The 13,418-nt window shown below is 39.7% G+C and overlaps 1 protein-coding gene across 1 annotated transcript; it reads right to left on the bottom strand.

Moving 5' to 3' along the window:
- Window positions 1–2,133: 2,133 nt before the first annotated feature.
- RNF183 (ring finger protein 183) lies at window positions 2,134–2,811 on the bottom strand. The gene has a single exon (XM_074293667.1). The coding sequence runs from the start codon at window positions 2,800–2,802 to the stop codon at window positions 2,230–2,232; it is 573 nt and encodes a 190-aa protein (XP_074149768.1). The 5' UTR covers window positions 2,803–2,811; the 3' UTR covers window positions 2,134–2,229.
- Window positions 2,812–13,418: the final 10,607 nt, after the last annotated feature.

The following is a 13,418-nucleotide window of genomic DNA, read 5'->3' as shown; positions in this document are numbered from 1 at the left end:
AAAGGTTTCCTTTCAGGGATTCCCTGGGGTGTATTTTGCCTGTCTCTAGGCCTCTTGTTACTTTAAGCCATACCCCTGAGCTGCTAGAGCATGGTGAGCTCACTACCGAGTGTGCCTCTGCTGCAGACTAAGGGTGAAGACAGGTAAAGAAAAGAAGCCAACTGGGAGCTTGTTGACTATAGATTGGTGCAATGTTCTCCAGTGGCACAGGCTTGGAGTGACATAGGCTACCTTGAGGAGATAAACAAGGATTTGCCCAATTACGTGAAGGGAAAAACTTTTTTTTCTCTACTCAACCAAGAGGAAACCTGAAATTTGGTCTATAAGTCCAGTGTGCCTGGTTTACTGTTGAGGTCACAGAGGTGAGTTAAGGCAATGTGTTGAAGTAGAGAGAAGGATGGCTTGGAGTCAAGCCTTGGGCTTGAATGCTGACTTCTTTACCTGTGTGAACTCAGGCAAGTCACTTTACCTCTGGGGCTTCCCCATCAGTCCATTTAAGCTCTTCAAGTCTAGTTTTCTTCTTTATATAATCTAGAAATGTGAAGGTAGGCTGAGGCTGAGGGCACATATCTATCAATATACAGGAGAGGAGCAAGATCGATATTTTGGGATGTCAGCACCAGAGAGTGAAGGGAACTAAAGGCAAGAGCCTTTCTATGAAGTGCTAGGCTGAACAAACAGTACTATTAGAAAAGCTCAAATATCCTGATGGTTCGCTATTCAGATTGGGTCAAGCAAGCTTAGGCCCAGTGTTCTCAAGATCCTGGGCAGTCCAAGTGGACCAAGGAGCTAGTGAATTAGGTTCTGACTGGTAATGACAGCCTGGAATTGTCACAATTAACATACTTTCACTGGTTCAGAACTGGAGTCCTAATTTAGGAAGGTCAGAATTTCCATATGAGACCAGGAGCTTATGTGAAAACTACTTAACCTCTAAACTTTAGAGGATCTCTTACTCAAAGGACCTTGTTCTTCCTTAAGAACATTTAGTTCTCAAATCCCCTGACATCTTGCCAAGAAGGAAAAATTAAATGACTTGTTCCAGGAGCCCTGACGACCTCTCATTTATAAAATTCTTTAGAATCTTTATTCTAAAATTCTTTATTCTTTAGACTCCTATTTGGGGTTTATAAGGCAACATGCATCATATAACACATTTTTTCCCCTGAGGCAATTGGGGTTAAGTGACTTGCCCAGGGTCACACAGCTAGAAGATGTTAAGTGTCTGAGGTCGGATTTGAGCTCAGGTCTGACTGACTTCAGGGCTGGTGCTCCATTCATTTGATAGCAAATTTTCTCCTATATTAAACAATTGGGGAGGTGGTTTCAAGCAATAAGCTAATTAATTCTATTGCCTACAAACAAGGTCTGTTTAGGGCAATGAATGAGAAGAGGAAGAAAATTAGATAATTCCTCCTACATGCATCCTCATCTCGACACCTATTGGCTTCCCCAGTTTTGCTTTGGTCCCAATTAAAATCCCATCTTTTATGAGAAGCCTTTCCCAACCCTCTTAATTCTAGTGCCTTCTAATAATAATTTCTCATTTATTCTGTACATATTTGTTGTCTCCCACATTATATTGGAAACTCCTTGAGGGCAGGGACTGTCGACTCTTTTGTATTCCCAGTACTTAGCAAAGTGCCTGGTATATAGTAAGTGCTTAATAACTGTTTATTGCCTGATATATTTTTAGAAGTCTATCAGAACACAAATTGGAGCAACTAGGACTGAAGCTGGGAGGGGCTTAAGGGGAAGGTGACTTACTTTGGGGTCTGAAGCCAAGTTGTAGAGCATACAGGCTGCTGGGTGCCTCCATCTTTTACTACTAACGAGCTTCTCCATTATAGTCAGGGAAACCAGGATTGATTTGCCTTCTGAGGTAACTTTTGGACATACATTTTTCTCCATCCTTTCCCTCTCCCCGCCCCCCAGAAACAAAGAATTGGAATCCCATTTCAGCATCCTTGGAAAACTGGCACCCTGATCTCATTAGCCCGATGTCTCAGGTCTCCTTCGCGGTAAATAGATAATGGCCTTCCGAATTGTGGCTGAACCGAACGCTGCAGAAGGGCAGAAGTTCTGGGCTCAGCAGCTTCCCCATCCATCTGGAATGTGTGTGTGTGTGTGTTGGGCAGAGGGGTCGGGGGTTCTCCCCAGGAGTACCCAGTCTATGATAGTCTGGCCTTCCCAGAACGCCCTGTATTGATTGGCTTCGTGGCCCAAGTCTCATCCTGCACCCCAGAGGAACTGTTTAGTCCAGAAGATGGAGAAGATTAACAGCATGGCCACACTGAGGATGACGGCCATCAGGTAGGTAAAGATGCGGAACTGAGGGTTTCGGAAGCACTCGCGCAGGGACAAGTGGCTAGGGACGGGCACTGGGGCAGGGGGCGCCGCCCCCTCCTGGGCTGGGCCGGTCTGGTTCTCCGGCTCAACGTCCAAGTTGAGGGTGTAGACCCTGGGCTGGCGCAGGAAGTATCTGCTCTTGGGCTCATCCTTGAAGCTCAGATGCCGGCCCTCCAGGATGATGTGGTTGGGCTCCAAGCGCAGCAGGGTCAGGACCGCAGCGTCCGTGGGCAGCTCAGTCACCGGGCGGTCCGAAGCCAGGATTGTAGGGTGGCGGCAGAGGGGGCACAGCAGCCGGTGCCTCGAGGAGGACACCAAGCTCAGGTGGGCCAGGCATTCTATACAGAAGGAGTGGCGGCAATCTAGTAGCTTGGGGGTTCGGAAAGTGTTATTGAATGAGTTCCAGCAGACCGGGCACTCCGCCTCGGGCTCGTTCCCCGCTTTTTCAGCCATCTCTCAGACCGGACACATAATGGGCTGCTCCATCCAGGCAGAAGGCTGAGCCTGCACTCCTGGAAGAACATCCGCCACTTGCACTCTTTCTATCTCTCAGAAAAAAACTTGAAAGTGGAGAATCACAGCCCCCAGAAGGCCAAATTTTCCAATCCTGCCTCTGGGACTAGGAATGGGGAGGTCGTCGCCAGACCTTTTTGCATTTTCCCGAGTGGGAAAGGCGCAATTGCAAGTCGAGCGCCTGGATACTCTGCTTTAATGAGCTGCTTTGGGTAAACCGCTTCAGCCCTCTGCCCCCACATAGAGGTGATAGCTGTCCAAGGTCTAGGAGGACAAGCGGGGTTCTGTGCTCGTCCGTAGCGGCTCCCCGGAATAAGGACGCAGGGGCATGAGCTCTCTGTTCACTCCCAGTTTCTCTTACTTTGGGGTTATATGTCCGTTACTTACCTCTACTGGGTCCAAGTAGGCTCGGTACAGACTGCAGGAGTGGATTGTATTCCCTACCCTTGGGTGAGGAAAACACTGGGAAGATACTTGCTAACAAGCACAAATGGACGGTATCAGTATCTGGGAAATGTCCTTCTGTGGTCTGGAAGCTTCTCCAACTCTCCAAAATCTCCCTTATTTCCCCAATCAGAGCCTCGGAGCCCGCCAACTTCCTACCGTTCAGCGAGTCTTCGCTCCTTCCCCATCTTTCATCCTTTGTTCCTCAGAATCCCCGACCCCTCTTCACACGCCCTTTTTCTCCCATTCCCCAAGACGCTATTCTGCCCCATAGGAACCCCCACCTGAATGCTCCGAGTCCAGCTGGACTATGTAGATTGCCTCAAGAAGATCGTGTTTTCCTTCTTGCTTTTCCTTGCCTGCCTTAGATACCAGGTAGCCTCCCCAGTTAGTTGCTTTCTACTTGTAAAACCTGCCGCTGGTTTCCATGGAAGCAGCTTCCCCAGGTATCGAGAGCTGGGAGCTCCTCACGCAGCAGCAGCAGCCAAAGCTAGGGGAGTTGATTGGGAGATTATTGGGCCTTGCTGGTCCCCATAACTTTACAAAATCTGCCCCAAGCTATTGAATGGAGAAAGACAGAAACAGGAACAGGAAGGCTTCTTACAGAGGACAGTCAAAAAAAAAAAAAAAAAAATCAGTGCAGTCCCAGAACCTAACTAGGCACAAGAGGATGGACAAGTCAGCATTGATGTAGTGGAAATAACTCCCAAGCTCTCTGGAGTCTCAGGACCTGTATTCAAATTCTGACTCTGCCCAGCTCAGTGACCTGAGCGTCTTAGCCTCAGCTGCAGGGTGGGCTCTACCTGTGAACTTTTAGGGGTTGTGAGGGTTCAGTTCTGTGATTTCATCACTATGGGGAACTTCTAGGCAGAAAAACTCCCTCTACAACAGGAAGTCAAGAACTGTTCTGCAGTCTATAATTTCATTAGATTATATGATGAGTTAATAACAACAACAATAATAATAGCTAACATTTTTATAGCACCTACTATTCATTAAGCACTTTACAATTATCTCGTTTGCACCTCACAGCAACCCTGGGAGATAAGGTACTATTTTATTCTCATTTTACAGATGTGGAAATTGAGCACATCTGGTAAATGTGGAAGACCGGATTTAAATTCAGGTCTTCTTGACTCCAGGCCTCTATCTCTATGTGCTGGACCATCTAGCTGCCTGGTTTTATTATATGTTTTACACACACACACACACACACACACACACACACACACACACACACATATATATATATATATATATATATATATATATATGTTTATATATTAAAATAAGAACCTTAAATAGAGGTTCCCAATTTCTTATAAAATCCCCACTTTCTGTTCTCAATAAATATGAACATGTTCATTTTGTTTAGTGTTTGTTAAAATCAGATTTAAAAATACCAAAATTTATTATCTCGGGGAGTTGTTTGGGACACAAGTGAAGTAATGCAATGAATCACATAGACAATATCTATCAGAGAAAAGATGTGGATCCAAATTTTTTTGATTCCTAAGACCAGCCCTCTATCCTCTATGATCATTGCAGGCATTTATTTCCAAGATTTTTCAATAATGGACCAATCAACCCTGTAAATATTATCAAAAAAAAAAAAAAAAAGGAGGAGAAATAAGCTATGGACTCGGACACTTCCAATAAAATCCTCTTTTGATGTTTCATAGAGATCTGGAAGTGATCTTGGGTTCCAGCAGTTATAGAAGGACCCAGGGTGGTCACTATCAGTTCCTGATCATTAGAGAAGATACTTTCAGTGGAGCACAAGCTCAAAAAGCTCCTAGTAAGTCAGAGTGATTTATGGTACAAACACACAGTCTGCTATCCAAGGACCCCATCCCTATATTTGTTTGTTTTTTCCAAATAGGAATGTAAATGGTTTATTTCATTTTTTGGGTTATACGTGTACATTCATTTTTTTTTTTTTTTACATATTTCCTTATGAATCAGGTTGGGAGAGAAAAATCAGAACAAAAGGGAAAAGCTACAAGAGAAAAAACAAAACAAAACAAGAAAAAGATAAAGAAAGTGAACACTGCATGATTTGCCTTCAGGCTCCAAAATTCTCTCTTTAAATGGAAATGGCATTTTCTATTCAAAGTTTATTAGGGGGACATCTAAGTGGCAGCTAGGTGGCTCAGTGGATAGAACAACAGCCCTGAATTCAGGAGGACCCGAGTTCAAATTTGACCTCAGACACTTAACACTTCCTAGCTGTGTGACCCTGAGCAAGTCACTTAATCCCAATTGCCTTAGCCAAAAAAAAAAAAAAAAAAAGAAAAAAAAAAAAGAAAAAGTTTATTAGGATTGCCTTGGATGCCTGACCTTTGAGAAGAACCAAGTCTTGATGGATCATCGAACACTCTTGCTATTGTATACAATGTTCTCCCGATTCTGCTTGCTTTGCTCAGCATCAGTTTGTGTAAGTCTTTCCAGGTCTTTCCAAAATCAGCCTGTTCATCATTTTTTATAGAACAATAATATTCCATGACTTTCATATACCATAATTTATTCAGCCATTCCCCAACTGATGGGCATCTACTCGTTTTCCAATTCTTTGCCACCACAAAAAGGACTGCTACAAACATTTTTGTACATGTGAGTCCTTTTCCCTCTTTCATTATTTCTTTGGGATCCACACCCAGTAGTGACATTGCTGCATCAAAGGTTATGCACAATTTAATAGCCCTTTGTACATAGTTCCAAATTGCTCTCCAGAATGATTGCATCAGTTCACAATTCCACCAACAATGCATCAGTATCCCAGTTTTCCCACATCCCCTCCAACATTCATCATCATCTTTTCCTGTCATGTCAGCCAATCTGAGAGGTGTGAGGTGGTATCTCAGAGTTGTCTTAATTTGCATTTATCTAATCAATAGTAATTTTTTAAATTTTATAATTATAAAATTTTTTGACAGTATATATGCATGAGCAATTTTTTAAATAACATTATCCCTTGTATTCATTTTTCCAAATTATCCCCCCCCTCCCTCTACTCCCTCCCCTTGATGACAGGCAATCCCATACATTTTACATGTGTTACAGTATAACCTAGATACAATATATGTGTGAAAATCCAATTTTCTTGCTGCACGTTAAATATTAGATTCCGAAGGTATAAGTAACCTGGGTAGATAGACAGTAGTGCTAACAATTTATATTCACTTCCCAGTGTTCCTTCTCTGGGTGTAGTTGTTTCTGTCCATCATTGATCAACTGGAAATAAGTTGGATCTTCTTTATGTTGAAGATATCCACTTCCATCAGAATACATCTTCATACAGCATTGAAGTGTACAGCGATCTTTTGGTTCTATTCATTTCACTCAGCATCAGTTCATGTAAGTCTTTCCAAACCTTTCTGAATTCATTCTGCTGGTCATTTCTTACAGAGCAATAATATTCCATAACCTTCATATATCATAATTTACCCAACCATTCTCCAATTGATGGGCATCCATTCATCTTCCAGTTTCTAGCTACAACAAAAAGAGCTGCCACAAACATTTTGGCACATACAGGTCCCTTTCCCCTCTTTAGTATTTCTTTGGGATAAAAACCCAGTAGTAGTACTGCTGGATCAAAGGGTATGCACAGTTTGATAACTTTTGGGGCATAGTTCCAAATTGCTCTCCAGAATGGCTAGATTCTTTCACAACTCCACCAACAATGTATTAGTGTCCCAGTTTTCCCACATCCCCTCCAACATTCATCATTATTTGTTCCTGTCATCTTAGCCAATCTGACAGGTGTGTAGTGGTATCACAGCGTTGTCTTAATTTGCATTTCTCTGATCAGTAGTGATTTGGAACACTCTTTCATATGAGTGGAAATAGTTTTAATTTCATCATCTGAAAATTGTCTGTTCATATCCTTTGACCATTTATCAATTGGAGAATGGTTTGATTTCTTATAAATTAGGGTCAGTTCTCTATATATTTTGGAAATGAGACCTTTATCAGAACCTTTAACTGTAAAAATATTTTCCCAATTTGTTACTTCCCTTCTAATCTTGTTTGCATTAGTATTGTTTGTACAGAAACTTTTTAGTTTGATGTAATCAAAATCTTCTATTTTGTGATCAATAATGATCTCTAGTTCTCCTCTGGTCATAAATTCCTTCCTCCTCCACAGGTCTGAGAGGTAGACTATCCTCTGTTCCTCTAATCTATTTATGATCTCATTCTTTATGCCTAAATCATGGACCCATTTTGATCTTATCTTGGTATATGGTGTTAAGTGTGGATCCATATCTAATTCCTGCCACACTAATTTCCAGTTTTCCCAACAGTTTTTTTCAAATAATGAATTTTTATCCCTAATGTTGGTATTTTTGGGTTTATCAAACACTAGATTGCTATAGATGTACCCTTTTTTGTCCTTTGTACCTAATCTGTTCCACTGATCTACTGGTCTATTTCTTAGCCAATACCAAATGGTTCTGGTGACTGCTGCTTTAGCTTTAGATCAGGTACACCTAGACCACCTTCATCTGACTTTTTTTTCATTAGTTCCCTTGCAATTCTCGACCTTTTATTCTTCCATATGAATTTTGTTGTTATTTTTTCTAGGTCATTAAAATAGTTTCTTGGGAGTCTGATTGGTATAGCACTAAATAAATAGATTAGTTTGGAGAGCATTGTTATCTTTATTACATTCACTCGGCCTATCCAAGAGCACTGAATGTCTTTCCAAATATTTAAATCTGACTTTATTTTTGTGGCAAGTGTTTTGTAACTTTGCTCATATAATTCCTGACTTTTCTTTGGTAGATGGATTCCCAAATATTTTATACTCTCAATATTTGTTTGGAATGGAATTTCTCTTTGTATCTCTTGCTGTTGCATTTTGTTAGTGATATATAAAAATGCCGAGGATTTATGTGGATTTATTTTGTATCCTGCCACTTTGCTAAAATTCTGAATTATTTCTTTTTTTTAATTTAGAATTTTTTTCCACAGTATATATGCATGAGTAATTTTTAAAAAATAATATTATCCTTTGTATTCATTTTTCCAAATTATCCCCCCCCTCCACTCCCTCCCCCGATGACAGGCAATCCCATACATTTTACATGTGTTACAATATAACCTAGATACAATATATGTGTGTAAATACCATTTTCTTGTTGCACATTAAGTATTAGATTCCAAAGGTGTAAGTAACCTGGGTAGATAGACAGTAGTGCTAACAATTTACATTCACTTCCCAGTGTTCCTTCTCCGGGTGTAGTTGTTTCTGTCCATCATTGATCAACTGGAAGTGAGTTGGATCTTAAAATTCTGAATTATTTCTAATAGCTTTTTAGCAGAGTCTTTGGGGGTTCTCTAAGTATACCATCATGTCATCTGCAAAGAGTGATAGTTTGATTTCCTCATTTCCTACTCTAATTCCTTGAATCTCTTTCTGGGCTCTTATTGCCAAGGCTAGAGTTTCTAGTACTATATTTAATCAATAGTAATTTAGAGCATTTTCCCTATAACTATATATGATTTTAATTTCTTCATCTGAAAATTATTCATATCCTCAGCATCTCTATATTTAGAGAGGGTCATTGGTCTCTCTCTTGGACTCTCTCCAGATGCTACCTTCTTCCTCTCACTTGTCATATCACTACTCTGAGAAATCTTGGTCCTGGGGTCCTCCTTCCTTCTCTCCCTGGTGAGTCTCTCCCTGTTACCATTCACCCTTTGTAGGAAAGACCCCAGCCATATTTCACCGCACTCTCACTTCAACTCTCTCCAAACTCCTCCTCTGTCTCCTTACTTCTCACATTGTCTCCTTGAGGTATCCTTCATCAATTCTTGTGCCTTCTAACATCCCTATATAGGTTGTATCTTTTCATTAGTCTATGAGAGATTGCTGTCCTTGTATTTACATCTTCAGGGCTTAGCACAGTATCTGACCCATATAAGTGTTTAATAAATGCTTTAGGAGGATGTAGGGAGGAAGGGAAATAATTTTTTGGTTACAGTGACTATGAATTATCATCTATGAAGTTGCTGAGGGTTGGTCATCTGTATAACCAGAGAAAGGACATACTGTGCATATGAAATTAAAGATTTTTCAAACTTTTGCAGAATAGTCAAGTGTATTTAGAGTAGCTTTGTTATTGTAAAACCTGGAAATGACTGAAAAAAAGTATTCTAAGTTTGGTTCTACACTTCTAGCCCTGGTCTCTTTCCTAAGCTTGAGCCTTGTATCACCAAATGTCTACTGGATATTGGGTACTGGATGTCCCAAATGAATCTCAAACTCAATATGTCCATGTAACATATTATATATACATATATATATACATATATGTATATATAATATGTTAACATGACTCATGAGCAACATGGCTATTTATGATCTGAGATCTGGCCCACAATTGCAAAGAGGAGGAGAGCCCATGGAAGTACCACCAGAAACCTACATGGAGGAAAATACAGGATCTAGAAAATACAGGATTGATGCTAAAAGATCTTTCCTCTAGTTTCCAAGAAGAGTTCCAGGATAGAATTATATTTGTTGCCCCCTCAGATATCTCTAATCTAGGGGCACAAGTTGGGGGTCAGAATGAGAAACAGTTCCCCAATTCCCTACCCAAGAGGGGAGGGTAAACTCTTAGCTTTTCACCCTTTCCCACAAAAAGGTGGTTACACAAAAGACCATCATGAATACTGAATAATTAAAAAAATGCATTTATTCAAGCAAAAAAAGCAAACAAATTTAAGTTCTACAGATTAGAATATACCAAAGAATACACAAGAGTAAATAAGCTTTTCATTTGGGATTGAATTAAAATCTCAGTTCAAAGAAGGTATGATCTCATCAAGCAATGTCTATTCTCCAGAGGTGCAAGTGCTAGAACTCAAGGAACATTATGGAGGCTGGTTTTCCTACATGTGTGGCTAAAGAGGCTTTATCCAAAAGGTTTTGAACTTTATTCAAAAAATATTTGCCTATCCAAAGATATTTGCTTATCTCTACCAGTCTCCCCACAAGTACTTCTCCTGAGTGTTTTCTAGTAAATATACAAATATACAAAATAATGCTTGATGTTCTCTCAGCCAGTCAGAGATCACATTTCCCTCTTCACATAGAACTAAAATATGACCCTCAGACCTGAGGACTATCCCTCAAGAAAGCAGTCCCAACCAGGGCAGAAGTCTGGTTACATCTGAAACAGAACCCATCTTTTCCCAAAAATTGCAACTCCCTCTCTATTTCTGTTCAAGGTATCACCATTCATCCAGTCACCTAGCTTTCTAATCATAGTATTGTCCTTAATTCTTCACATTCAATGTTTCTAAAAATTTGCCAATTTTCCTTGATTTTATCTTTACAATGTTTTTCAAATCCATATCCTTTTTTCTACCCACATGGTTACCATTTAAAGCCTGACCCTCATCATCTCACCTGGACTATGGTAACAACATCCTAATTAGTATCCCTACTTTAAGACTTTCTCCCTTCTCCCCAGAGCTGCCAAAGTGATATTCCTCCAGCACAGCTCTACTTAAAGTTATCCCTCCCATGTCTTGGAGGTTTGGGATGTGGTGCCCACTGAGATCTGGAAAATCTTTTTTTTGTGGCACTCCCTTCATACCAGAGAATTCTGAATAATTATGGCATGAAAAGATAAAATATGTTATTATATATATACATATATTTTATGCATTTTTAATTTCTGAACTTTTTCTGTGTCATCTGCTGGGTTTTGTTTATTGTCTGGGACTTCTACAAAACCCCCCAAATTCCCATTTAATTTCTTATGCCAATCTATGATATGCTGAAAATTATATGAAGAAAGATGACATGTAGAAGGCTCAAGTGTTCATTCCTTGCTCAAGAAGTTTCAATGACTCCCTACTGCCTCTAACCTCAAATACAAACCCTTCTGTTTGCCATGTAAAGCTCTTCACATTTAAATTTTTAAATTTTTTATTCTTTATTATTCATTTTCACACATTCCATATTCAGCCAAACTCATCTCATCGTTCTTTGAAAACAATATTCCAGCTCCTGTCTCTTTTTTTTTGTACAGCCTCAAATGCCCTCACTTCCCCTCCTCATAAGGTTGAATTTTTTTGTTTTTGTTTTTTTAAGGCTTAGCTTGTGTCAATTTCTACATAAAGCTTTCCCTGACTCCACTTCTCCTAGCAATTAGTGACAATCCCTAACCCATCCCCCAAATTATTTTATACTTACTCTTGTAACTGCTCAGAGAGATAGGGACAGAGACTCAGAGATAAAAATGGGAGCAGAAGAGAAAGGAGGGGAATAAAAGAAAGAGAGAGAGAGAGAAGAGAGGGGGAAAGGAAGACAAGAGAGAGGAGAGAAAGTTATAGAGAGAAAGAGGTAAAAGAGAGAAGAGAGTAAAAGAGGACAGGAGAGAGAGAAAGACGGAAGAAGGAAAGACTGGAGAGGAGGAAAGGAGGCAAAGAAGAGCAAGAGCAAGAGAGGGATCAGGGATGGAGATAATGTTGCTGTCAACACTAACTTTTTCGAGAATTTCCCAAGGGGTGAATTCTGGGACTTTCTCCTCTGTATGCCTTCTCTGATTTTTGTTTGCTCTGAGCTTTGGTAAATGGGTTTATTTACTATTTGCTATCTGTGTTCCACTGCAGACCAGGCATTTGGTGGGAGGTAGTCAAGTCTTGGATATATAGTTTAAAGCATTCCTTTTCCATTAAGGAATAGGGATCAGAAGTTTGAATCTAGAAATTCTTTCCTTTAGACTAACAATATTTGAAGTGAGAGATAGATATAATTCTTTTCTATCAATAGTATTTTATTTTTCCAATCACATGTAAAGATGGTTTTCAACATTCATTTTTGTAAGATTTTGAGTTCCAAATTTTTTCTTTCTCCCTCCCTCCCTTTTTTCTCCCCTTCTCCGACAGCAAGCAATCTGATATAGGTTATATATATATATATATACAATCATTTAAAACATATTTCCATATTAATTATGTTTTGAAAGAAAAATCAGAACAAGAGGGGAAAACTACAAGAAAGAAAAAGAAAAAAAGACAAAAATAGTATGATTCAATTCATATTCAGTCTCCATAGTTCTCTTTCTGGATTGCTTCTCTATCCTAAGTCTATTGGAATTGTCTTGAATCATCACATTGATATGATGAGCTAAATCTCTCCTAGTTGATCATCATATGATCTTACTATAATTGTATAGTGTTCTGCTTCTGCCCACTTCACTCAGCATTAGTTCATGAAAATCTTTCAAGATTTTTTTGAAATCCTCTTATTCTTCCTTTCATAAAGTACAATAGTATTCTATTACATTCTTATATCATAACTTGTTCAGCCTTTTCCCAACTGATGGGCTTCCCCTCAATTTCCAATTCCTTGTCAACATAAAAAGAGGGATTTCTCTGGAAACAAACCTAATAGTGACACTGCTAGATCAAAGGGTATGCACAGTTTTACAGTCCTTTGAGCAGAGTTCCAGATTGCTCTCCAGAATGGCTGGATCAGTTCACAGCTCCCGGTTTTCCCACATCCCCTCCAACATTTATCATTATCTTTTCCTGTCATCTTAGCCAATCTGAGAAGTATGAAGTGATACCTCAGTTGTTTTTATTTGCATTTCTCTAATCAATAGTGATTTAGAACATTTTTATATGACTATAGATGGCTTTAATTTTTATCTGAAAATTGTCTATTCATATCCTTTGACCATTTAAGATATATATGATCCTAAGAACCCTTTCTCTGAAGAGAACAGAGTGGTCAGCTTTTGTCTCCCCTCCTCAAAGAAAAGTCTCCCTTGAAGAAAAGTGAGTGAAAGAGACACTAGACCTATCTATCCATGCCTAGGTGGGAGCCACAGCCAGATTAAACCCATGTGGATGTGTAATCTATGTGATCAAAGCACATTATCCCATCCCTTATACGTTGCTTACTTTTTGTATCTACTTAGATGTGTATATGTTGCTTTCCTTGATAGAATGTCAGATCCTCGAAGGCAGCAACTATTTTATTTTAGTCATGGTATCTTCAGCAAATAGCATAGTGACTGGCACATAATAGGTGCTTAATACATTATTGCTGATTGAATTAAGTTCAGCAAGCAATTATTGAACACCTG

This window comes from Sminthopsis crassicaudata, chromosome 2 (genome assembly GCF_048593235.1).
Source record: "Sminthopsis crassicaudata isolate SCR6 chromosome 2, ASM4859323v1, whole genome shotgun sequence".
Taxonomy (NCBI): domain Eukaryota; kingdom Metazoa; phylum Chordata; class Mammalia; order Dasyuromorphia; family Dasyuridae; genus Sminthopsis; species Sminthopsis crassicaudata.
The sequence above is the reverse complement of the archived record's forward strand: the minus strand, read 5'-3'. Positions and strand labels throughout refer to the sequence as shown.